Genomic DNA, 22,847 nt, shown 5'->3' with positions numbered 1-22,847 from the left:
AAACTTATTTTCAATTTTATAGGAAACAGTAGAAGAAAGTTCACCAATAAAATTGTATAATTCTCAAATAAGCAATGAAAAAAATAATTATTTGAGTATTTCAGAGGGGGCAGCTGCCCCCTTACTCCCTACTTCCCTCCACCACTGATAGTGATTTTGGTTCATGCGGAAACCTTCCAAACACCGAATTTGAACTTGAGAGGCCTCTGAAGATTGCTACTACATGCCACTCTAAGAAGTTACTAAATGGTTCAGGGCACAACCTCTCAACTCAATTATCAAGCTACCGATATATCTCCTTCAAATGAGATCTGTGAGGAGGAATGCTGCTTAACCGTGAACCTGCTTGATAAGTTTGTAACTCGGAGCTTCTTTGTCAACACGATTTACTACTGTAATCACGATCTGATCAATCCAACATGTAAATAAAACTAACGATTTGCACTGTTTTAATGGAATTTTTCACCACGTTGCAATCTTGTGTACGTTGTATTGGATTCAACCATATCCATAGATTCAACTTGGGGTCTGAAAAAGAAAGAAAAGTTGTTGTGACAGCAGATGACACTAATCAACTGTATGAGTTTTGAGTTCTGATTATAACTTCCAGTCAAATGTGTAGCACATTAGACTATATATATATAGTTCAAGCAATAAAAAATTAATCATTACACATAATTTGATGCAGTTGAGGCTACCGATTGAGATGAAGCAGGAGCTGTCGAAGTGCATGCTCTTGGTCTTAACGAGCTCCGTGAGACGAGAGTTCAAAGTCACTTGACTGCTCTACAAAGAAGCATTTACGAGAAGCCGAATACAGATCTTTGGTGGGGATGCCGTACGTCTTCTTCTGGATGAGAAAGTTGATACATTAGAAGGCCAAAACCACACCTGAAAGCAGCAAAAAGAGATTGTAGCACACAAGAAACATGATGATTCTGATGAAATATAGCTGTCTAATTCATTGAGGAGAAATACAGGAAAATATCCTAGAGGAGGAGCGATCAATGTCTTTAACAATTATAAAACTTGTTATATTCTTTTGAATAGTTTCTACCATGGTTGATACTTGATATTCAGGTTCTTAGTTTCTAACATCTTGCACAAAAAAAAAGTTTCTAACCTCTATAAAGATTGATGTTTAGTAGGTTAGAGAAGCATAAGCTTGTTTTTTATTGCGAGAGGTTTCTCACCTGAGCTCAAAAACTCACTTTGGTTACACAGTCTTGTAATTCAAAATCTCAGAAATCTATTTCACATGCTTTGTCTGAATACTAACAAGAATGTCTCAGTCCATCATCAACTTGTCAAAGTAAATTATTTTCTTTCACAGCAAAGTAAATGTTCTCCGTCTTTCCCGGTTAAAACTCAACGACGCCGTTTTCCTCACTTCCTCAATGCCATATGGTTATGTCACAGACGCTAGCCAATAAGATAAAAGCACGCAGATCGATACTAGAAACCGTCGATTAAACGACATCCAACGGCCGTTATGTTACGCCACATACGCAAGCCAAAATTAAAATCACGCGGATCGATATTCACAACCGTAGATTAAACTTAAATCCGACGGATCATATCCTCCTCGAGAAATAAAAAAGAGAAAACACAAAGATGTATGTTCATATATAAACCTCTCATCATCCTCTCAGATCTACACATCGAAAACACACAAGCGAATCTCAATTAAAAACTTTCCGAGAAAAGAAAAATGTCTGGGCGAGGAAAAGGAGGAAAGGGGTTGGGAAAGGGAGGAGCCAAGAGGCACAGGAAGGTTCTCCGTGACAACATCCAGGGCATCACGAAGCCCGCGATTCGTCGTCTAGCTAGAAGAGGTGGCGTGAAGCGTATCAGCGGTTTGATCTACGAGGAGACTCGCGGTGTTCTCAAGATCTTTCTCGAGAATGTGATTCGCGATGCCGTTACTTACACTGAGCACGCTAGGAGGAAGACGGTGACGGCGATGGATGTTGTCTATGCGTTGAAGAGGCAAGGACGAACTTTGTATGGATTCGGCGGTTGAGGGATGAGATTGGAGTTTGTAAATCGCGTTTGTCTTTAGGGTTTGTTTAATCTATTAAAGCTGTTTTAGAGTTTCGTTTAGAATGTTTCAGCGATTTGAATTTAATGAAAACACTTTTTATCTACTATATTTTGCAAAATTGTCGGTATAGTTAAGCTGAATCGTCGTTTTAATCAAGAACAAATTAAACAACTTCTTATCTCATTAACCGGGATAGGATTAAATTGGTTATTGTATATCCGATTGGATTCGTGGTCTTAAACCGTTTCATTGCAAAACTGAAACGAAGAATTACTCGTTTGTATATTAACCTGGGTTACAAAATTTTGTGACAATGCGTTCGAAATTAAATTAAACACACTTTAACAGGAGGCGCAATTGCTAATTACAAACCTCTGCAGTTTCTTTTTGGGCTGTATATCCCGTTATGGTTTGGGCTTCAATTTATACTGGCCCAGATTATGAGACGACGTCGTTTTGCTAATTACTCGTTAACTTTCCCATGTACTTCGCACGTGCCATAAAAACACGTACACGTATAACGCCAATTACCACCGTTTATTACCAAACAAGTAAGCGAAGAAACACACATCTGTCTCATCAGATCTGTTCGGTCGGGTCAAACCAGATCTTGCATTACTCGGTGATCGGAGCCACCATGGCGGCAGCGAGACGATTACGCACGCTCCAATCACAGCCCGAGAACAAGGTATGCGTCGACTGCTCCCAGAAGAATCCTCAATGGGCGTCCGTCTCCTACGGCATCTTCATGTGCCTCGAATGCTCTGGAAAGCACCGAGGCCTAGGCGTCCACATCTCCTTCGTCAGATCCGTCACCATGGATTCATGGTCCGAGATCCAGATCAAGAAAATGGAATCCGGCGGCAACGAGCGGCTCAACAAGTTCCTCGCTCTCTACGGGGTCTCCAAGGAGACAGACATCGTGTCAAAGTACAACTCCAACGCCGCGTCGGTGTATCGCGATCGGATCCAGGCGTTGGCGGAGGGGAGGCAGTGGAGGGACCCGCCGGTTGTGAAGGAGTCGGTGTCGGTGAGTAAGAAGAAGCCTCCGTTGGGGAACGGGAACAACAATGGGGGGTGGGATGATTGGGAGGCTGATGATTCGTTTAGATCTTCGAGTGATATGAGGAGGAATCAGTCGGCGAGTGATTTTAGATCGTCGGGAGGTCGCGGCGCCCCGGCGAAGTCGAAGTCTTCGGAGGATATATACTCGAGGTCGCAGCTTGAGGCTTCTGCTGCGAATAAAGAGAGTTTTTTCGCGAAGAGGATGGCTGAGAATGAGTCTAAGCCTGAGGGGCTTCCTCCTTCGCAAGGAGGTAAGTATGTGGGGTTTGGATCAAGCCCTGGTCCAGCTCCGAGAGGCAATCAACACGGTGGTGGTGGTGGTGGTGGTGGAGATGTTTTCTCTGTCATGTCTGAGGTAAAGTTTGATGCTTTCGATAATGAGCAGATTAGATGTTGAGTTGAGTGACATTTTCGGCTGTCATGTCTGGAGTAAAGTTTGATGCTTTTGATAGTGATCGGATTAGATTAGATGTTGAGCTGAGTGACGTCTTCTCTGTCCATGTCTGCTTGATGCTTTTGATGGTGGTCAGATTAGATTAGATGTTGAGTTGAGTAATTTGATCTCTGTTTATTTTATTGTGTTCGTTTTGCTCAAACAGGGGTTCGGAAGATTGTCTCTTGTTGCCGCATCAGCTGCGAATGTTGTTCAGACAGGAACCATGGAGTTTACTTCCAAGGTACTTCTTTTATCATTCTGTTCTATCATTGGCTTAGGTTGTATCCAATTACCCTTGAAAACCACATTTGATTTGAAGTGAAGACACTCTTCTTGGTAGCAAATCTGTAGTCTTCTTTTCTCTTTTCCATTTTTGGTATCTAATTGCGCCTAGGCTTCCAGTCTAGTATGTAACAAAAAACAAGTGTCTTGTTTAGCTGCATAATTGTCTAGTTAGATCAACCAGAGTGGAGTTTAATTTAACATGAGAAACTTTTGTTCATTTGCAGGTCAAAGAAGGTGGCTTAGATCACACGGTGAGTGAGACTGTTAACGTTGTTGCGAGTAAGACAACAGAGATAGGACAGAGGACATGGGGGATCATGAAAGGAGTAATGGCAATTGCTTCACAAAAGGTTGAAGAGTTCACTAAAGAAGAAGCATCAACCTGGAATCAACAGAATACAAACGAGGGCAACGGTTACTACCAGAACAAAGCAGTAACAAACTCATCTCTTGGAGGGTCGCAATCATCATCAAGCTACCAAAACAATAGCCGTAACTCGAGTTCTTGGGATGACTGGGGAGAAGAGAACAATACCAAAAAGGAAGCAGCACCACAAAGTGGTTACCACAACAGTCATGGTAACTCTAGTTCTTGGGATGACTGGGGAGAAGAGAAGAACAATCCCAAAAAGGAAGCAGCAGCGAAGGTGTCGACTTCTGATGATGATGGTTGGGCTGGTTGGGGTGATAATGATGGTAAAGATGATGATGATGATGATGGCTATTATCAGACTGCTGCAGGGGATAAGAAATCTGTAGGTCACAATGGGAAGTCAGACACTGCTTGGACCGGTGGAGGTTTTCTCTAGCGGTAAGCTCTTATCAAGTAAACAAACTATTCAAACATATTAGTATTAACTACAATTGTTGTAACACTGACCTCTAAAACCACAGGTGTTTCAGGATAAATGGTGAATGAAGTTGTACACTTGAGGACAAAAGCAAAGCCTAGCGCTCTGTCACAAATAGATAGAGCAGAGAGTGGTGATCTCAACCATTTTCTCATTATCGATTGCTTGGCGTTCATTGATCGTCATTATTTGTTTCTTCTACACTATAGTTTTTATTATATTTGTACAAGCATTATAGAGGGCTGCTTACTAATCTCTGCAGGTTAGTCTTCAGCTCTTTTTTTTTTTTGAGATTCGAACTTAATTTTTTTTTTTTTTGAAAATTTGTAATGACCACAAAAACATTTTTCCTCTTTTCTATTATTCTCTTCTTTCTCAATCACAGATATTTACCATGACCGATGATTCTATAATCAATAAATTTAAATGTGTTATCAATATTTACATTTTTGTTATTTAATTGGTTTTATTTGCACCACAAAATGTTTTATGAATATTATTCTATTCATATTATGTTTAAGAATTTTATAAATATCTTTTGATCCGCACGGTTAATAATAAACTATATTTTTCAACTCAAATTCATAATTCCTGATAGAAACAAAAAAAAATTCTTTATCAAAGCTTAAGAGAGCCTTCTTCAAACTCTTAAAACATTTCTTTAGACTTTTAAAACGTAAGGATGACTGTATTATATAATTCGCTAAATTTAAATATAATAATATCCTGTGAATATTTATGTTAATTATTGCTCCAAATGAAACTAAAGAGATTACATATCAAGAGGATCCACATACCCCATATCCCATATCCCATATCCCATATCCCATATCCCATATCCCATATCCCATATCCCATATCCCATATCCCACGAAGGATAAGTCTATGCAATGTTATATTATATAATGGGCCTACGTTAAAGGGCTGCTTCTTCTTCCTCCCAAAGGCCCATTGTCCGTACCACAGCGGCGGAGACAGCGACCACTATGGCTGCAAAAACCGGCGGCACAACGAGGTCCATCTTCGACCTCCGGAACAGATTCGCCGGCAAACAAAACACCTCCGTAGGAATATCTAAGGGCACAAGAACGGCAGCGTCGGAGCCGCAGCGGCGCGAGAACTCCACCGAAGAAGACGACGGGTAAATCGCCGACACGAACGCGAACTCCGGTGCGAGAGAGATAATCGCGACGGTGATCGTCAGAAACGCCGTCCAAGTAGCTCCGTAGAGGAAAAGCGGAATCCGCCAGCCGAATCGGTGAGTCAGAGACGAGAATAGACGGCGAATCATCGAAAGGTTGCTTCTTAAAGCATAATCGTCTCTCTCTGTCGATTTATAGCGAGAAAACTTCAGCCATGGAGATGGAGTAGCTTTGATGAAGAAGATAAGTAGAGAGAAAGAGGTTAACCAAATCTCACCTGCTCTTTGATATTTCTAACGACGTATGCGGAAACTCTAAAACGACCAAGTTTATCGCCGTTTTCGTTACCGCTTGAAGTCGTTATTTACCGTTATTTTATTTCGTTGGTGTTAGAAAAAATGGATTTATGATAGATTCTAACCGTGTGTAAGTGCCCTAAATTCAGAATCTGAAATAATCAAATAGAAAATAATTTATAAAATATTTTTATAAATTTTATACGGTTCGCATACAATTCATTTTTAAAATTTATTTATTTATATTGAAGAAATTATATTTGCTAGGATAGTTTATGTTTTCATATTACATTAAAAAAATATTTTATAATTATAACATTTATAAAATATTGTGTATAAATTTTATTCTAACTATCATTAATTTATAATAGTTGACAAAAATCATTAATTTATAATAATATTATATATTAATTACAAAATTAATTAACATATTATTTTATTCAAAATATTCATTTTTTTTGTAAGATCTTGTTAGATTCTTTATCAAACAGATTTTGTTGTAAATATAATAAAATTTAAATTTATACTTAATTTTTTTTATTAATCTTCTTATTGATATTTTTTGAAGTAACATATATTTGATTAATTAATGTAAATAATCAAATATGTTATATTAAATGTTTAATGAAATGGTCTTCCTATGATTTTGGTAAATTATATTTTTTTGTACTTCTCTTTTGATAGAGAAGATTTCCAATATCACATAAAATAAAACAGTTTTCGCATTTTTAGAAGGTTATTGGTAACTGATATGAATGTTTTCTACATCTTCAATTTACAAATCATGCTTTAAATAAATAATTAAAAGTTACAACATAAAAGTTAACTTAGAAAATATGGCAATAGAAATTACAGCTACAACTACAACACAAAAACTTATAGCATCTTTCTAAAGCAAAAAAAACAAAGTCACATTCTACCAATCAAAATCTTAAGTCTTTTATATTCTTGGATTAGGTGCAATGAGTTATCTAATGTTTGGATGGCCTAAAACTCTAAATGGTACATGCCTATATGTAAATTTAGTCCGACTGCAAACCAATAAGATCTATGAAACAAGACAACTATTAAAAATGTGCAATAGAAGATGTTGTGAAAACAATTAAATTCTAAAAATGATGAAGGAATTTTATTATTCAAAATTATATAAATCAAAGAGTAGTAAACTTAAACATCATGTGTGTTTAATAACATATCTCTCTATGTATGAATTTCTTGAAACATCCCTTTAGCCGCCATCCTGTAAATCCATCGCCACCAAAACCCTTTTCAACATACATACATACATACCCGCATATTACATATATACATATGATACATGAATTATACATACCGAGGGAGTACATTTGTTTTATGACATTTGATACCAACACAATCGTGAATGCATTTTTCAACTCCTTCAAAAAATATTTGGCACGAGGAAATGCACCTATCATAACAAGCTTCATACGATTCACTCATTGCGGGTAATGGCATCATCGTCAATGCAATAAACATAATCATCAACATGCATATACACTTCTTCTCCATCTTTTTTTTTTTTTAGTTTTGTGTATCTTCTATGTTTGTCTTTTTTTTATGCCTCTGATTACTATGAACAATCCCTATTTATAGCTTTATAAATTTTTTATTATTGGAAACATTTGTTAGATTTTACTATGTGTATATATTGTTCAACGAAAATTAAATTGGTTGGATTTTTGGTCTTGATAAAAAAAATCTCTTTACATTCTGGGAGAGTAACATTTAGTTTGTAATTTATTTACATATATGTCATGCTTAGGTGTCAATCCCACAATGATTCTCAACCTAAATAATTAACTCCACTTTCTTTACTACAATATTTACAAAATATGCTACCACCATTCAATCTACTATTGCCGTTTTCCCATTTACATTAAAATCAAATATTAAACATTAACTTTTACAATATTTTCTAATAAATCCAACATTGCGCACGTTACAAACACGTAAACTCCATATTTGCCATACTTACTCGTCCTCTTTTGCTTGTAGTTAAAGCAACATATCCATATGAGATTGTAAAAAGAGCACCAATCTAAACCGTAGATAGAATTAAACATGGGTATATAAGAAACTATTGTAAACATTTTTTTATATACTTTATGCAATGATATCAGAACTTGCTGAGATCATAGAAGACCATTAAACCATTTTATGCAAACACATAAAATCAATGAACCATTATATTCATAAAGTTAGACAAAAATGCAGTAAACAACATAATATGTCACATTCATAAATTTAACAAATGGTTATCACAAACCGAATTGTAATTCGAATAATGTGGTTAACCGTTAAACATGCCGAATAAAAATTGGTTTACTATCTGATACTGATGTATACAAGAAAAGTAAGAATGAATATAGTCTAATACTGTGCAATCATCCCGGTAATATAGTCTAAGTTGCCATCTTTCATTTTAGAAATACATTTATATAGTATTAACTATATGAAATAATTCAACTGAACGGTAATCTTTATATATGGCAATGATATTAGGGTGATTCCTAAATATTGCCTATACCTTTACAATGCTTTAAAGTCAAGGACGAATGTATGGATAAAATTAATGTTTAATGCTTTATGACTATTAATTGTATGAGTGATTGACAAGCTAAATATATGCCAACAATTGGAAAATCTTAGGCATATATTCTTGCAGTATGTTCTTCAACCTATATAAGCAAAGGTTAGAACCCAAAAGTTGTGGGAGAAGCTAATTCTTCACTTGATAGACTGTCGGAGGAGATGATGGTTGATGTCGATGAAGAAACAACAACAAGGAAAGAAAAATTGCTAATAGAAGAATCGTCTGGGTAAGATTTAGTTAGAAGATTCTGGGAACGTCAAACATGTTGAATTTTACTTTGTAAATCCTAATCCTTTTATCTTAATCACATAGACAAGATGAGCAGTTTATTTTGTTTTGCTTGCTGATAGATTAGAACTAAGAAATTGGATATGTTTTTCATTCTCAATAGTTTAGGGCCAATAACATGTCGTCGACGATAAACCCATCAACAATTATTAAGCATACAAAGATTAAACAACAAACCTGGTACAAGTCAAATAAATCATGTCCAAATAATCTTTCCCTCTCGATACGGCCATGTAAATCAAATTAATTGAATAATCCAACACATTGTGAATATTTAAAAACAATTATGTGTAAGATTGTACATTACATATTGGCTCAATTTTTCAATATTACAAAGTATATTCGTATGGTTTTAGGTTACACAATTTTAAAAATATTTGAATATTACTAACTAATGAAAAATCCATTTTATATACAATATATGCAAAAAATACAATTTATTATTGATACCATATCCTCACTCTGTAAGGCACAAGTCTTTACCTAGTTAGTATTATAATTTTGTACTAGACACTTTTTTGTCGACGTGTACTAGACGTTTAATCCACATTATATTTTGATCTGTGCACCCGCACGGATGTTTGTTCTAACTTGCTTATAAATTATATTTGTTTTACATGAATGTTGTGGTCAAATATATGGTTAATTTGTTGTAAACTAATAATTCAACAAACAAGATAACATGCTAATAAATAGTAAATAAAATGAACGTTAAAGTAAAACATGACATCTACTATAAATCACAAGTACAATCAGTCAAATAAAATCAAATATGCAATCAGTTATTAAATCCATCCCTTTTACATGATTATTCATTCTTACATCTTCTCTCTATAGCCAGTAAACAACCCACTTGGGCCAAAAACTCTTCACAATCACAACTTTCATGAAAATTATAGTCATTTTTCTTTACTTTAAGCACACACGGTCACATACCCGCATTAAATCCCATACTATTTTGCAATCGAATATTTAAAAGTAGAAAATATAGTATTTCAGATTCCGCAACACTACAAAAAAACTTGGCCCAATGGCCCATTACATATTGGTTGGTCAATTACGGTCCATCCGCCTCGATCATAGACTGATTCCTCCTCCTAAACTCCTAGCTTATTAGCAGAAGATGACACCAACAAAATAATAAAAATGAAAATACACAAAAGAAACAAATCACTCATAATCGCAATTCACAAACACAAAAAATGAGAAAAAATTTCTAACTTCATCTCAAATTTAATACCACTTTTTAAAAATGAAATATCTTCCCTAACCACCGTAATTTTTCCGAAAATTAAGAGAAACCCCATGGCTAGAAAGTATCTAATATATTTTTTCTCATATTTGTATAGTATATAAAAATAAAACACTTGTTAAGTATTATTGTAAGGAAACTTTATCTTTGGATTCAGACTCATGTCAGGGGAGGTCATATATTTCATGCGACACGAATGCAATTCGCCTCGTTCCAAAACATTAAACGTCGTCAAATTGCATCAATTGATCATGCACGATTCCCTCAAGTATGGAATTGAGTTCATAACATCACTTTCTTCGTCAGAATTTATCTTTTAGCGAGTCGCGTCTTCCTCGTCTTGTCTCGGATGTCCTAATTTCACGGGCCTTTTTGAAACTATGTCGTTATGTACCGTTATTTTATTTCGTTGGTGTTAGAAAAAATGGATTTATGATGGATTCTAATAGTGTGTAAGTACCGTAAATTTAGAATCTGAAATAATCAAATAGAAAATAGTTTATAAAATATTTTTATAACTTTTATACAGTTTGCATACAATTCATTTTTTAAATTTATTTATTTATATTGCAGAAATTATATTTGCTAGGATAGTTTATGTTTTCATATTACATTTAAAAAAAAATATTTTATAATTATAAAATTTATAAAATATAGTGCATAAATTTTATTCTAACAATCATTAATTTATAATAGTTGACAAAAATCATTAATTTATAATAATATTATATTATTAATTACAAATTAATTAACATATTATTTTATTCAAAATATTCAATTTTTTTTGTAAGATCTTATTAGATTCTTTATCAAACAAATTTTGTTGTAAATATAATAAAATTTAAATTTATACTTAATTTTTTTATTAATATTCTTATTGATATTTTTTGAAATAACATATATTTGATTAATTAATTTAAATAATCAAATATGTTATATTAAATGTTTAATGAAATGGTCTTCCTATGATTTTGGTACATTAGATTTTTTTGTACTTCTCTTTTGATAGAGAAGATTTCCAATATCACATAAAATAAAACAATTTTCGCATTCTTAGAAGGTTATTGGTAACTGATCTGAGTGCTTTCTACAACTTCAATTTACAAATCATGCTTTAAATAAATAATTAAAAGTTACAACATGAAAGTTAACTTAGAAAATATGGCAATAGAAATTACAGCTACAACTACAACACAAAAACTTATAGCCTCTTTCTAAAACAAAAAAACAAAGTCACATTCTACCAATCAAAATCTTAAGTTTTTTATATTCTTGGATTAGGTGCAATGAGTTATCTAATGTTTGGATGGCCTAAAACTCTAAATGGTACATGCCTATATGTAAATTTAGTCCGACTGCAAACCAATAAGATCTATGAAACAAGACAACTATTAAAAATGTGCAATTGAAGATGTTGTGAAAACAATTAAATTCTAAAAATGATGAAGGAATTTTATTATTCAAAATTATATAAATCAAAGAGTAGTAAACTTAAACATCATGTGTGTTTAATAACATATCTCTCTATGTATGAATTTCTTGAAACATCCCTTTAACCGCCATCCTGTAAATCCATCGCCACCAAAACCCTTTTCAACATACATACATACATACTCACGTATTACATATATACATATGATACATGAATTATACATACCGAGGGAGTACATGTGTTTTATGACATTTGATACCAACACAATCGTGAATGCATTTTTCAACTCCTTCAAAAAATATTTGGCACGAGGAAATGCACCTATCATAACAAGCTTCATACGATTCACTCATTGCTGGTAATGACATCATCGTCAATGCAATAAACATAATCATCAACATGCATATACAGTTCTTCTCCATCTTTTTTTTTTTTTAGTTTTGTGTATCTTCTATGTTTGTCTTTTTTTGATGCTTCTGATTACTATGAACAATCCCTATTTATAGCTTTATAAAATTTTTATTATTGGAAACATTTGTTGGATTTGACATTGTTCAACGAAAATTAAATTGGTTGGATTTTTGGTCTTGATAAAAAAAATCTCTTTACATTCTGGGAGAGTAACATTTAGTTTGTAATTTATTTACATATTACATATATGCCATGCTTAGGCGTCAATCCCACAATGATTCCCAACCTAAATAACTAACTCCACTTTCTTTACTACAATATTTACAAAATATGCTACTACCATTGCCGTTTTCCCATTTACATTAAAATCAAATATTAAACATTAGTTAAAGCAACATATCCATATGAGATTGTAAAAAGAGCATCAATCTAAACCGTAGATAGAATTAAACATGGGTATATAAGAAACTATTGTAAACATTTTTTTTACATACTTTATGCAATGATATCAGAACTTGCTGAGATCATAGAAGACCATTAAACCATTTTATACAAACACATAAAATCAATGAAACATTATATTCATAAAGTTAGACAAAAATGCAGTAAACAACAAAATATGTCACATTCATAAATTTGACAAACGGTTATCACAAACCGAATTGTAATTCGAATAATGTGGTTAACCGTTAAACATACCGAATAAAAATTGGTTTACTATCTGATACAGATGTATACAAGAAAAGTAAGAATGAATATAGTTTAATACTGTGTAATCATCCCGGTAATATAGTCTAAGTTGCCATCTTTTATTTTAGAAAAACATTTATATAGTATTAACTATATGAAATAATTCAACTGAACGGTAATCTTTATATATGGCAATGATATTAGGGTGATTCCTAAATATTGCGTATACCTTTACAATGCTTTAAAGTCAAGGACGAATGTATGGATAAGATTAATGTTTAGGGGGATGTATTCAATTTAACATTTGATGTGATTTAATTTTTAATGGGGTTTTAGATGATTTCAATAAGTTGCAGAGATTTATTTGACTTTTGTTAAACTACTCTAGAATATCACCTAAAACTATGAGATTTGAGTTTTAATTTTTTTAACTAAGAAATCATACCCAAACACCCTAAAATCACCTGAAAACTTTAAAACTCCACAACTTAAAATATTTTCAATAACAGTGGATTTCAGAGTACTTTAAGAAATGTCAAATTCAATAACAGTGGATTTTAAATGAGTTTTTAAAATTCATGTTTCAATAACAGTGGATTTGTCATTTTAATACAAATCACCTGAAACTCTCAGTTGAATACATCCCCCTTAATGCTTTATGACTATTAATTGTATGAGTGATTGACAAGCTAAATATATGTCAACAATTGGAAAATCTTAGGCATATATTCTTGCAGTATGTTCTTCAACCTATATAAGCAAAGGTTAGAACCCAAAAATTGTGGGAGAAGCTAATTCACTTGATAGACTATCGGAGGAGATGATGGTTGATGTCGATGAAGAAACAACAACAGGGAAAGAAAAATTGCTAATAGAAGAATCGTCTGGGTAAGATTTAGTTAGAAGATTCTGGGAACTTCAAACATGTTGAATTTTACGTTGTAAATCCTAATCTTTTTTTCTTAATCACATAGACAAGATGAGCAGTTTTATTTTGTTTTGCTTGCTGATAGATTAGAACTAAGAAATTGGATATGTTTTTCATTCTCAATAGTTTAGGGCCAATAACATGTCGTCGAAGATAAACCCATCAACAATTATTAAGCATACAAAGATTAAACAACAAACCTGGTCCAAGTCAAATAAATCATGTCCAAATATTCTTTTCCTCTCGATACGGCCATGTAAATCAAATAAATTGAATAATCCAACACATTGTGAATATTTAAAAAAAATTATGTGTAAGATTGTACATTACATATTGGCTCAATTTTTCAATATTACAAAGTATATTCGTAAGGTTTTACGTTACACAATTTTAAAAATATTTAAATATTACTAACTAATGAAAAATCCAATTTATATACAATATATGCAAAAAATACAATTTATTATTGATACCATATCCTCACTCTGTAAGGCACAAGTCTTTACCTAGTTAGTATTATAATTTTGTACTAGACACTTTTTTGTCGACGTGTACTTGACGTTTAATCCACATTATATTTTGATCTGTGCGCCCGCACGGGTGTTTGTTCTAACTTGTTTATAAATTATATTTGTTTTACATGAATGTTGTGGTAAAATATATGATTATTTTGTAGTAAAATAATAATTCAACAAACAAGATAACATGCTAATAAATTGTAAATAAAATGAACGTTAAAGTAAATCATGACATCTACTATAAATCACAAGCACAATCAGTCAAATAAAATCAAATATGCAATCAGTTATTAAATCCATCCCTTTCACATGGTTGTTCATTCTTACATCTTCTCTCTATAGCCAGTAAACAATCCACTTGGGCCAAAAACTCTTCACAATCACAACCTTCATGAAAACTATAGTCATTTTTCTTTACTTTAAGCACACGCGGTCACATACTCGCATTAAATCTCAGACTATTTTGAAATCAAATGTTTAAAAGTAGAAAAGATAGAATTTCAGATTCCACAACATTACAAAAAAACTTGATCCAATGGCCCATTACATATTGGTTGGTCAATTACGGTTCATCCGCCTCGATCATAGACTGATTCCTTCTCCTAAACTCTTAGCTTATTAGCAGAAGATGGCACCAATAAAATAATAAAAATGAAAATACACAAAAGAAACAAATCACTCATAATCGCAATTCGCAAACACAAAAATGAGAAAAAAAATTCTAACTTCATCTCAAATTTAATACCACTTTTAAAAAATGAAATATCTTCCCTAACCACCGTAATTTTTCCGAAAATTAAGAGAAACCCCATGGCTAGAAAGTATCTAATATATTTTTTCTCATATTTGTATATTATATAAAACTATAACACTCGTTAAGTATTATTGTAAGGAAACTTTATCTTTGGATTCAGACTCATGTCAGGGGAGGTCATATATGAATGCGACACGAATGCAACTCGCCTCGTTCGTCGTCAAATTGCATCAATTGATCATGCACGATTCCCTCAAGTATGGAGTTGAGTTCATAACGTCACTTTCTTCGTCAGAATTTATCTTTTAGCGAGTCGCGTCTTCCTCGTCTTGTCTCGGATGTACTAATTTCACGGGCCTTTTTGAAACTATGCCGGATATTGGTGGAGGTGTAAAATCCATCTCCAACAACATGTCTGGTTTGGGTAAACGGTAACAACACAAACTCTCTAGGATATCATTTGTAATCCATGCGACGTTAAAGTTTAGTTCCCTTCGAAATGTTTTTTACAAAATGAAAGATTTTTTGGCCTAAGCTTATTTTATAGTGAGGTTCTCTGTGCTTTAAGATAAGTTATAGTTTGAGAAGTCCATATATATATTTTATCAAACCCATAATGTAGTTAGATTCATGGCATTCGCTATTGCAAAATAGTAATACAACTAAAAGCGACCTTCTCTTTCTGTCACACTGTTAACGATAGGCCGAATATATGAATAAACTTTACTGACACCAATAAGCAGAAGAATCGAATCTTATTGGCGCAAGTTGTGGATTCTCCAACCAATTTAATTTTCGTTGTGCGTTAGACTCTCAGTTTCTAAAGTAAAATTGCTCCAAATAAGACAATGTAAACTCAAATAGCAGAGTTCCATTGAGTTATATTTCACAAAGGTAAAACTAAATTACAAAAAAAAAAAAAAGAAAGAGAGAACAAGAACCAAGCTTCAACAAAGTCTTCACAGTAGTGTTTAAGATTCAACCATTACTCATAAGAAAAGCTGAAGTCAAGCTGAAACAGGAAACACACACAAAAGTGATTTTGATTATTTATTAGACAAAAGAGGGAGAAAAGCTGCCAATGCCATTCAAGAAGATGCTGCAGCTATAGGCATCTGAGTAACCCAATCAAACTTCCCGCGGCTGTGTTTGCGAGCAGCTTGCTTCTTGTCCTTGCCACTACGAGAGGAAGAGTTCTTCTGACCTTTCTTTCCGGCCTTCTTGTGGTTGTCTTTGCTCTTGGACTTGTGCTGCTGTTGCTTCTTGTTTCTTGTGTGCGAGGCTATGGAGGGAGGAGGGTCATACACGTCTTCCGCCCATGAAACACTCGACTTCTTCAGAGACAAGCCGTGCTTCTCCCGGCTGCCTTTTATGGCCGGGATGAGAACAACTGGTGTCTGCTGCGAATCAAACAAAAATGTGAGAAAGAGAGATAATCAGGGAATATACAACATGAAAACAACTTCACTACGAAATCAATTCTAACTGAACGATTGAGCACCAATCCAAGTCACTACAAAATTACAGAAACAGTGTTTTCTTGAATCAAATGTATTCTCCTCGTTTGGACTACATATGGAGAGACACTTGTAGACTTGCTATAACCAGTTTATAATGATAACAGTCTTGCATACAACAAGTAACAAGGTACAACCCCAATAGGCCACTGTGAATATGAATAGATAGTTGTCACAAAAAAAGAAAGAATAGACAAATAACTTACAATATTAACATTCTCATCCTTGTCTTCATCATCTGAGGGTAAAGATTCCAAAGTGGATTTGCCTAAATCCTTGGTAACTGAATCTTCATTCTCAGTTTGGTGTATAAAACCAGTTTCATCTCCATCAGACTCCTGAGACTCTTCAGATCCAGCATGAGAGGAATGCTTCGAGCCATTGGAGATAGAACTCGAAGTGGAGATGTCAAAGTCTGCATCTTTGAAATCCAGCGTACCACAAACAGAGCTCATATCCAACTAAAGCAGGAGATTAGTCAGTCACACAGTAGTAGTAACTGCCCACGAACAAAGTCCAAAGTTAATATCACAAATAAATAATTAGGGATAAAAAAAGTCCATACCTTTATTGGTTGTAACTTGCAAACCAAGCAACGCCCAAAAGGTTGAAAAACAACAACGATCGAGCTAGGAAAATCTCAAGAACCAGACAAGGAGGACGAGAGAAGAAAAGGGTCAACGAGAACAGAGAAGAAGAAGGAGAAGGAAACGTTAACTAAGGTTACCACGCCAATCAGACTTTTCAAGAGGTTTAAGACGATGCGAAGACAAACCAGAATGATAAGGAGTCAACGAAGGAATCAAAAGGAGAAGGAGGAGAAGCTTAGTGGGCACCGAAGGCATTATTATCTTATGCTCTTCGAAACCCTAGAACCCAACGGAAAAGCCCTAATTCTCGAATTTCGATTCAAAAGTTGCAGAGATCTCAGATGCGGGAAGAAAGCACCAAGAGAGAGAGAGAGAGAAGGATGATTCTCCAAACGAGACGTGAGACCCTAGATTCGAATCATGCAAACAGGACAAAAGTCAAGGATGATTTATATCCACAGCGAATTTGGGCGTGAGGATGAAGATAAAGAAAGGGAGCTAATTTGAGAAGACGACGACGAAGAAGATGAAGAAGAGAGACGGGAGAAAGAAGTAACGGTGACGTTTTAAATTATCATGACGGTACACGTGTTCTTTATGAGCCTTGGTATTTTTATTATCTTGGGTCATGCTATGCTCTAATGGGCCGAGAATAATTAATTTGAGTCATCAAACTCTACCTAGTAGAGCCGTATGTGGATCCCAATTGTGTTCCTATTTGGTTCGGTTTAGTTTGGTTTGGTTTTGTTTATGTGTGTTAAGTTTAATCAGGTTAGTTTATAGCTTTTTATATTTCGGTTACAAAAAGTATAATTTATAAAACATAAAACAAATGATAATTTCGACATTAAATTTTTTTTTCATATTTAAACATAAAACCAAATATCACAATAAAAATATATGATATATTATCTTCGAACCTAATCATATGTAGTTTTCAGTTTTGAAGAGAGTGTTTTTTTTAATTATGTTATTTTATTCATTTAAAAGTAAAATGTATATAATTATATTTAATTATTTAGATTAGATGTTTAAATATCTTAAATCTTAATATTATTAATGTAATTAGTTAATGTAATTAAATAAAAGTTTCAAATTTTCTATTTGGTTCGGTTTAAAACCAAGCCAAATTGAAGTATTTGGATTGATAAAACTTTTAACCAAATGGTTGGAATATGTAGTTTGGTTCGGTTCCGTTGGTTCACTTCGGTTCATTTCTGGTTGTTTTGTCAATCCCAAGGGTCCCTATTATTTATTGATCTATAATTAATAAATGTTTGATGCGGTTGCATGGATTAATGGATAGTGAAGATTATTAGGACCTTTACCATCTAACTCCCTCGTTCCTTAGATTGGGCCTGTACACTTCCCAAGTTAGCCCAAGGTCGAGAGAGTTAAACGGCCCGTTTACATCACTCCTTTTGTTTCGACGAGTTTACAGCGATTTATATTCTATTACTTTTCTTAGACCATGATTAACCCGGAATTCTTAGAGTGAGGTTCTTATCGGAAGTTAAGAAACTGTTTCTTAGTTTTTTTAGTTAAAAGTTAAGAAACAGTTTCTTAATTTCCGCTAAGAACCCTATCCTAAGAATTCCTGGTTAATCATGCTCTTAGGTTTTTCATTTTTGTTGATGCTCGTAGTTTCTTATAACTTCGAAGTTTGAAGCGGAGGTTCCTACATACATGATACATTTTGATGGGTCCAGAATTACTGAACTAGCCAACTAGGCAAGGTTGATGAGCGTGTAAAGCATACAGCCTAATTCCTAAAAGGGGCTGAACCTCTGGCTAGAGTACGGTAGAACCAACTCTTTGCACTAATCACTAGGTCACAACACTTTGGTATGCTTGTAGTTCTTGATATTGGTCCTCGTTTATATGTATTGTTTACATTTGCGATTGGTCTTAAAGGAAATTTAGTTACAAAAGGGTATTACGAGTCTTTTTGCTTACTTCCATCAAGAGTCAATTCTTTTATAATATTTTCATTACTTCTAGTATGATTAGTTATCAGTTACTATATACTAACTATGATTTTGTATGTTTTTTTAAAGGCTTATTTTCTAGGTTTTCGTTTTACTATGAATAGACATCAGGAATTGGATCCGTAACAATGAGCAGCACTTAATGTCAATAAGATTCTAGTGGGGAACAAGTCTGATATGGACGAAAGCAAAAGAGTATCTTTACCTCTTCCCTCCATGTTTGGTATTTTCTTACTTATTTTCCACGTGATTTTTCAAGAGATCACTTTTTTTTTTTTTGATAAGGGTTTGTCAAGACATCACTCTTTTTTCTAGGCTGTGTGCCTGTGTCAAAGCCCGAATGGCAAGCTCTTTTTTTTTTGGTGTAATGAAGGGCAAGCTCTTGCAGGTGAATATGGAATCAAAGTATTTTGAGACCCTATGTCATGGCTATGCGTGTTGTTATTGTTTTGGAATATACGTAAAACGTTGATTCATTTCATTGGCTGATGTTGATGGGTTTCTCTTACAGAGTGCCAAGACGACGAATTTTGAACGTGGAGAATGTTTTCTTTTCAATTGCTAAAGATTTTTAATAAAAAGTTGCAGATTCTCGGGTCTTATCATGCGGTACACTTAAGGCTCAATGAGGTACTCAGGATGTCTTGGAATATCAACTATTCTTACTATCTTTTAGAATAACTTAGTACGGAAATGAAAAAGATGTATCTTTTGTTTATTTTATTTTATTTATTTCACATTCAAAATATCAAAAAATAGTTTATACTATTTAACAATTTTTTTTGTAACAAGTTTATGACATATAATAAAAAATATCAAAACTTAAAATTTATAAATATTTAAATGTCTAATGTGAATAATAAAATAAAACTAAAAATCTTAAAAAAAATCAAAGGTAAAAAATCAAATTATAATAGATTGTTGATAATAAAATATACTAATATCAAATCACATCAACTAATTTTGGAATTTTTTTTATCATTGTTCAGTTCATTTTCTTTAGATATATAGTGAAATTTTCAGACTATTAATTACTTATCGGAAAATGATAATGCATGGTGGTTAGGGCAACATTATCGGGCACAAAATTTGGTCCTTAAGGGGAGGGGACCCACAAAAACACCAAAACCGAGGGGGAGAATTCGTTAAATAAGAGGCGTTTTGGCTTGGTCTTTGTACTGTTCGCGGATCCCACTGACACGTGGCGGTCCGCGATTGATTCGTTTCTATATATATATTTATTTTAATCGGAAAAAAAAAGAAAAAAAAAAATTAAGAACTTTTACCGATAATGTTGCCCTTATAGTTAGGGCAAAGAAGCACATATGTTAAGGACAGTTTCATCGGTAAGAAACTGCCAAAGTTTCTAAAAAAATAAAATTAATATTTTAATGCAAAAAGTTTATATTTCAATTTTCTTTAAATATTAAAGCTAATAAATAAATGACAACTATAAAATTTAGTATCTAAAAGGTTGTTTGCAGATTTTTTTTCCTTATTCTCTTACATGTTCTTAGATTATTTTAATTTTTAAAAAGGAGTTACTCCTTCCCTTTGATGGATGCTCTTAGTTAAATCTGATGAAGAAGGCACCGAAGAAATAAAGCTGCAAGTAGTGATAGGAAATAAATCTGAGTCGACTTGCACCAATGTTTTTTTCCAGACACACTCCAAAGTAACGTTTCCACCAATCACCAAGTACTTCAGTTAGATCTGTTCTCCATATCTCACACATCTTCGGCTAGCATCTTACCTACTCAATTTTGAAACAAAATCATTTTCAATGCCACTCCATTTTTCATTTTAAAATAGAAAAATATTTATTCTAAAAATGAAGTATAATATTAGTCATTAAAGTTTTTAATGAATACCTTCTCTTTTTACTCGTTGGGTTAGAGTAAAACATAATTCCATCTCAAACGGATCCTCTTACAGAAACAAAATTAAACGCAAAGAAAATGATGAAAGTGATTCCACCAGAAACCGTGGCAAAATGGGAACACTACAAAGAACATAAAATTTGGCAATTATTCGTAGAGCTGTGCCTACCTTGAAGTGAAAAAGACATTTGTCTAGAGTCCCTTAATAATGTAAAAAATTTTGGGCCCCTAATCTCTATTTTTTTTTGTCTAGTAAATTTTAGTTAAGTTTTTACCAGATTTCAAATCCACTTTTTGTTTAAAATTTTTTTTTGTTAAAATATGTTTTAGTTAAAATCCTAGAGACTTTGATTATTTTTTAAAGTCACCGACTTCTAAGTTCTAATCCATGCAAATTAGGATAATTTGCTGAAAAAAATCACAGAAATAAAAATTGATGCGACTTTTGTTGACTTTTAAGATTTTATCTATTATTATCTAGTTTTAATATATTTTTTATCATTTGCTTTGAATATAAGTAAATGTAAAAATATGTAAAATTCTTATATAGTAACTAAGTTATAGAGATTTTAATATCCTTAAAAGTATCGTCATTTTAACACACAATTTTAACCTTCATTTTTATGTTACTAATTTAATATTTTCCATCAAATTTTAATACACATTTTATATACTATGATAATTTGGTGAAAATTATCAAAGAACCAAATAAATTAATCAAAATTTTTACATTCTAAACTTTGCGTATCAATTTTATTTTCTAATTTTTAATCCATGCGGCAAAAATAAGTTATTTTAAATTATTTCATTTTAAATATAATATACATAAAATTATATTAAAATATATAATTTTGCCTCAGACCCCTATATCTCTTTGCACGGCACTGATTATTCGCACTCGCGTCAAAACATATCCGATGAACAAAAATAAATATGAGAAAATAACTTTATAAGCAAGAATATAAAATGAAACCAATAATCACTCTACGGAACAGTTTCGGTAAATCGTGACTCATTTATCATATAGTTTATATTTTATGTTGGAAAGAACTTAGATGCATCAACAGCTCTCATGGAGTTAGTCTACCAAAGATATATATATATATATATAAACTAATGAGCTATAATAAAAAGCTAGGGGTATTATTTTCTTGTAACAATATTATCACCTATGTTATTTAAAAAATAAACTCGTGAAAACTTAACTGAAACTCCGCCAAAAATTCAATACTAAATTTATGGATTAGAGGCCTAATTCATGTTATAAAATTGTTTATAGAATCATCAAAACTATGCCCTTCGCAAAATGATGGCTGCAGTCTTGGAGATCTTCGATTTAGTACAGAGACCATTCATATACGTGAATTCAACCATAAAGTAACCAATTAAAATTTATTAACCTTTAATACTAAATAAATAAAGATAGTAAATGTGATTAAGTATTATCTTTAATTGCATTTATGTCAACAATGGTTCTATGTTGATAAAATTAACAATGCATTTTTATGCGCAAATACATTATAAAAATATTATTTAACATACTGACATGATATAGTTACGAACTAGTTGTTTACTTCCATAGATGTACATAGTTAGACTTAGGAAAAATGAATAGAACGAGTGAGTATTAATACAACATGCGTTCGAGTTCGATCAAACATAGGAATCCACAGTAAGAAAACTATTTAGTTTATTTAGTTAGGTAATGTGAATCAAATACATATTCTCATATTTGTATATCTTTAGTGCATCCTTTTTTGGTTCTAGGCTTCTAGCTAGTTGATGAGGTAGAGACAGTACCCATAATTTTCAGAGTGAGGTATGAGAGCATCGGTACTGGTGGGACTCAACCCACAATCCCTTAGC

The 22,847-nt window shown here is 33.0% G+C and overlaps 4 protein-coding genes and 1 long non-coding RNA gene across 11 annotated transcripts; 2 read left to right on the top strand and 3 right to left on the bottom strand.

Moving 5' to 3' along the window:
* The first annotated feature begins 1,589 nt into the window (after window positions 1-1,589).
* Window positions 1,590-2,147, top strand: LOC106427769 (histone H4). Its single transcript, XM_013868497.3, has one exon. It carries the CDS (start codon window positions 1,712-1,714, stop codon window positions 2,021-2,023), a length of 312 nt encoding a protein of 103 aa, XP_013723951.1. The 5' UTR covers window positions 1,590-1,711; the 3' UTR covers window positions 2,024-2,147.
* A 432-nt stretch (window positions 2,148-2,579) lies between these two features.
* LOC106427754 (ADP-ribosylation factor GTPase-activating protein AGD7-like) lies at window positions 2,580-4,960 on the top strand. Of its 3 annotated transcripts, none has more exons than XM_013868474.3 (4): window positions 2,580-3,464; window positions 3,709-3,786; window positions 4,055-4,641; window positions 4,734-4,960. In XM_013868474.3, the coding sequence occupies exons 1-3, from the start codon at window positions 2,682-2,684 to the stop codon at window positions 4,637-4,639; spliced, it is 1,446 nt and encodes a 481-aa protein (XP_013723928.1). In that variant the 5' UTR covers window positions 2,580-2,681; the 3' UTR covers window positions 4,640-4,641; window positions 4,734-4,960. The 3 variants fall into 3 exon arrangements, with proteins under 3 accessions (XP_013723928.1, XP_022554775.1, XP_013723927.1); XM_022699054.2 differs by having other exon boundaries at window positions 4,055-4,656; XM_013868473.3 differs by having other exon boundaries at window positions 2,582-3,464; window positions 4,725-4,960.
* A 393-nt stretch (window positions 4,961-5,353) lies between these two features.
* BNAC03G20740D lies at window positions 5,354-6,322 on the bottom strand. Of its 2 annotated transcripts, none has more exons than XR_007321262.1 (2): window positions 5,542-6,321; window positions 5,354-5,478 (listed from the first exon to the last, which is right to left on the bottom strand). XR_007321262.1 is itself a non-coding variant. In XM_022699055.2 (2 exons), the coding sequence occupies exon 1, from the start codon at window positions 5,970-5,972 to the stop codon at window positions 5,598-5,600; it is 375 nt and encodes a 124-aa protein (XP_022554776.1). In that variant the 5' UTR covers window positions 5,973-6,322; the 3' UTR covers window positions 5,354-5,489; window positions 5,553-5,597. The 2 variants fall into 2 exon arrangements, 1 of the variants encoding a protein (XP_022554776.1); XM_022699055.2 differs by having other exon boundaries at window positions 5,354-5,489; window positions 5,553-6,322.
* Window positions 6,323-11,688: 5,366 nt separating this feature from the next.
* Window positions 11,689-14,029, bottom strand: LOC111204189. The gene is made up of 2 exons (XR_002656596.2): window positions 11,931-14,029; window positions 11,689-11,837 (listed from the first exon to the last, which is right to left on the bottom strand). It is a non-coding gene; the product is annotated as an uncharacterized LOC111204189 (long non-coding RNA).
* A 1,904-nt stretch (window positions 14,030-15,933) lies between these two features.
* LOC106427764 (AP-3 complex subunit delta-1) lies at window positions 15,934-17,692 on the bottom strand. Of its 4 annotated transcripts, none has more exons than XM_013868487.3 (3): window positions 17,089-17,692; window positions 16,730-17,022; window positions 15,934-16,406 (listed from the first exon to the last, which is right to left on the bottom strand). In XM_013868487.3, the coding sequence occupies exons 2-3, from the start codon at window positions 16,976-16,978 to the stop codon at window positions 16,095-16,097; spliced, it is 561 nt and encodes a 186-aa protein (XP_013723941.1). In that variant the 5' UTR covers window positions 16,979-17,022; window positions 17,089-17,692; the 3' UTR covers window positions 15,934-16,094. The 4 variants fall into 4 exon arrangements, with proteins under 4 accessions (XP_013723941.1, XP_013723942.1, XP_048608483.1 ...); XM_013868488.3 differs by having other exon boundaries at window positions 16,730-16,984; XM_048752526.1 differs by having other exon boundaries at window positions 15,934-16,403; window positions 16,730-16,984; window positions 17,089-17,679.
* Window positions 17,693-22,847: the final 5,155 nt, after the last annotated feature.

Source organism: Brassica napus, chromosome C3 (assembly GCF_020379485.1).
Source record: "Brassica napus cultivar Da-Ae chromosome C3, Da-Ae, whole genome shotgun sequence".
Taxonomy (NCBI): domain Eukaryota; kingdom Viridiplantae; phylum Streptophyta; class Magnoliopsida; order Brassicales; family Brassicaceae; genus Brassica; species Brassica napus.
This window is presented reverse-complemented; position numbering and strand designations above follow the sequence as displayed.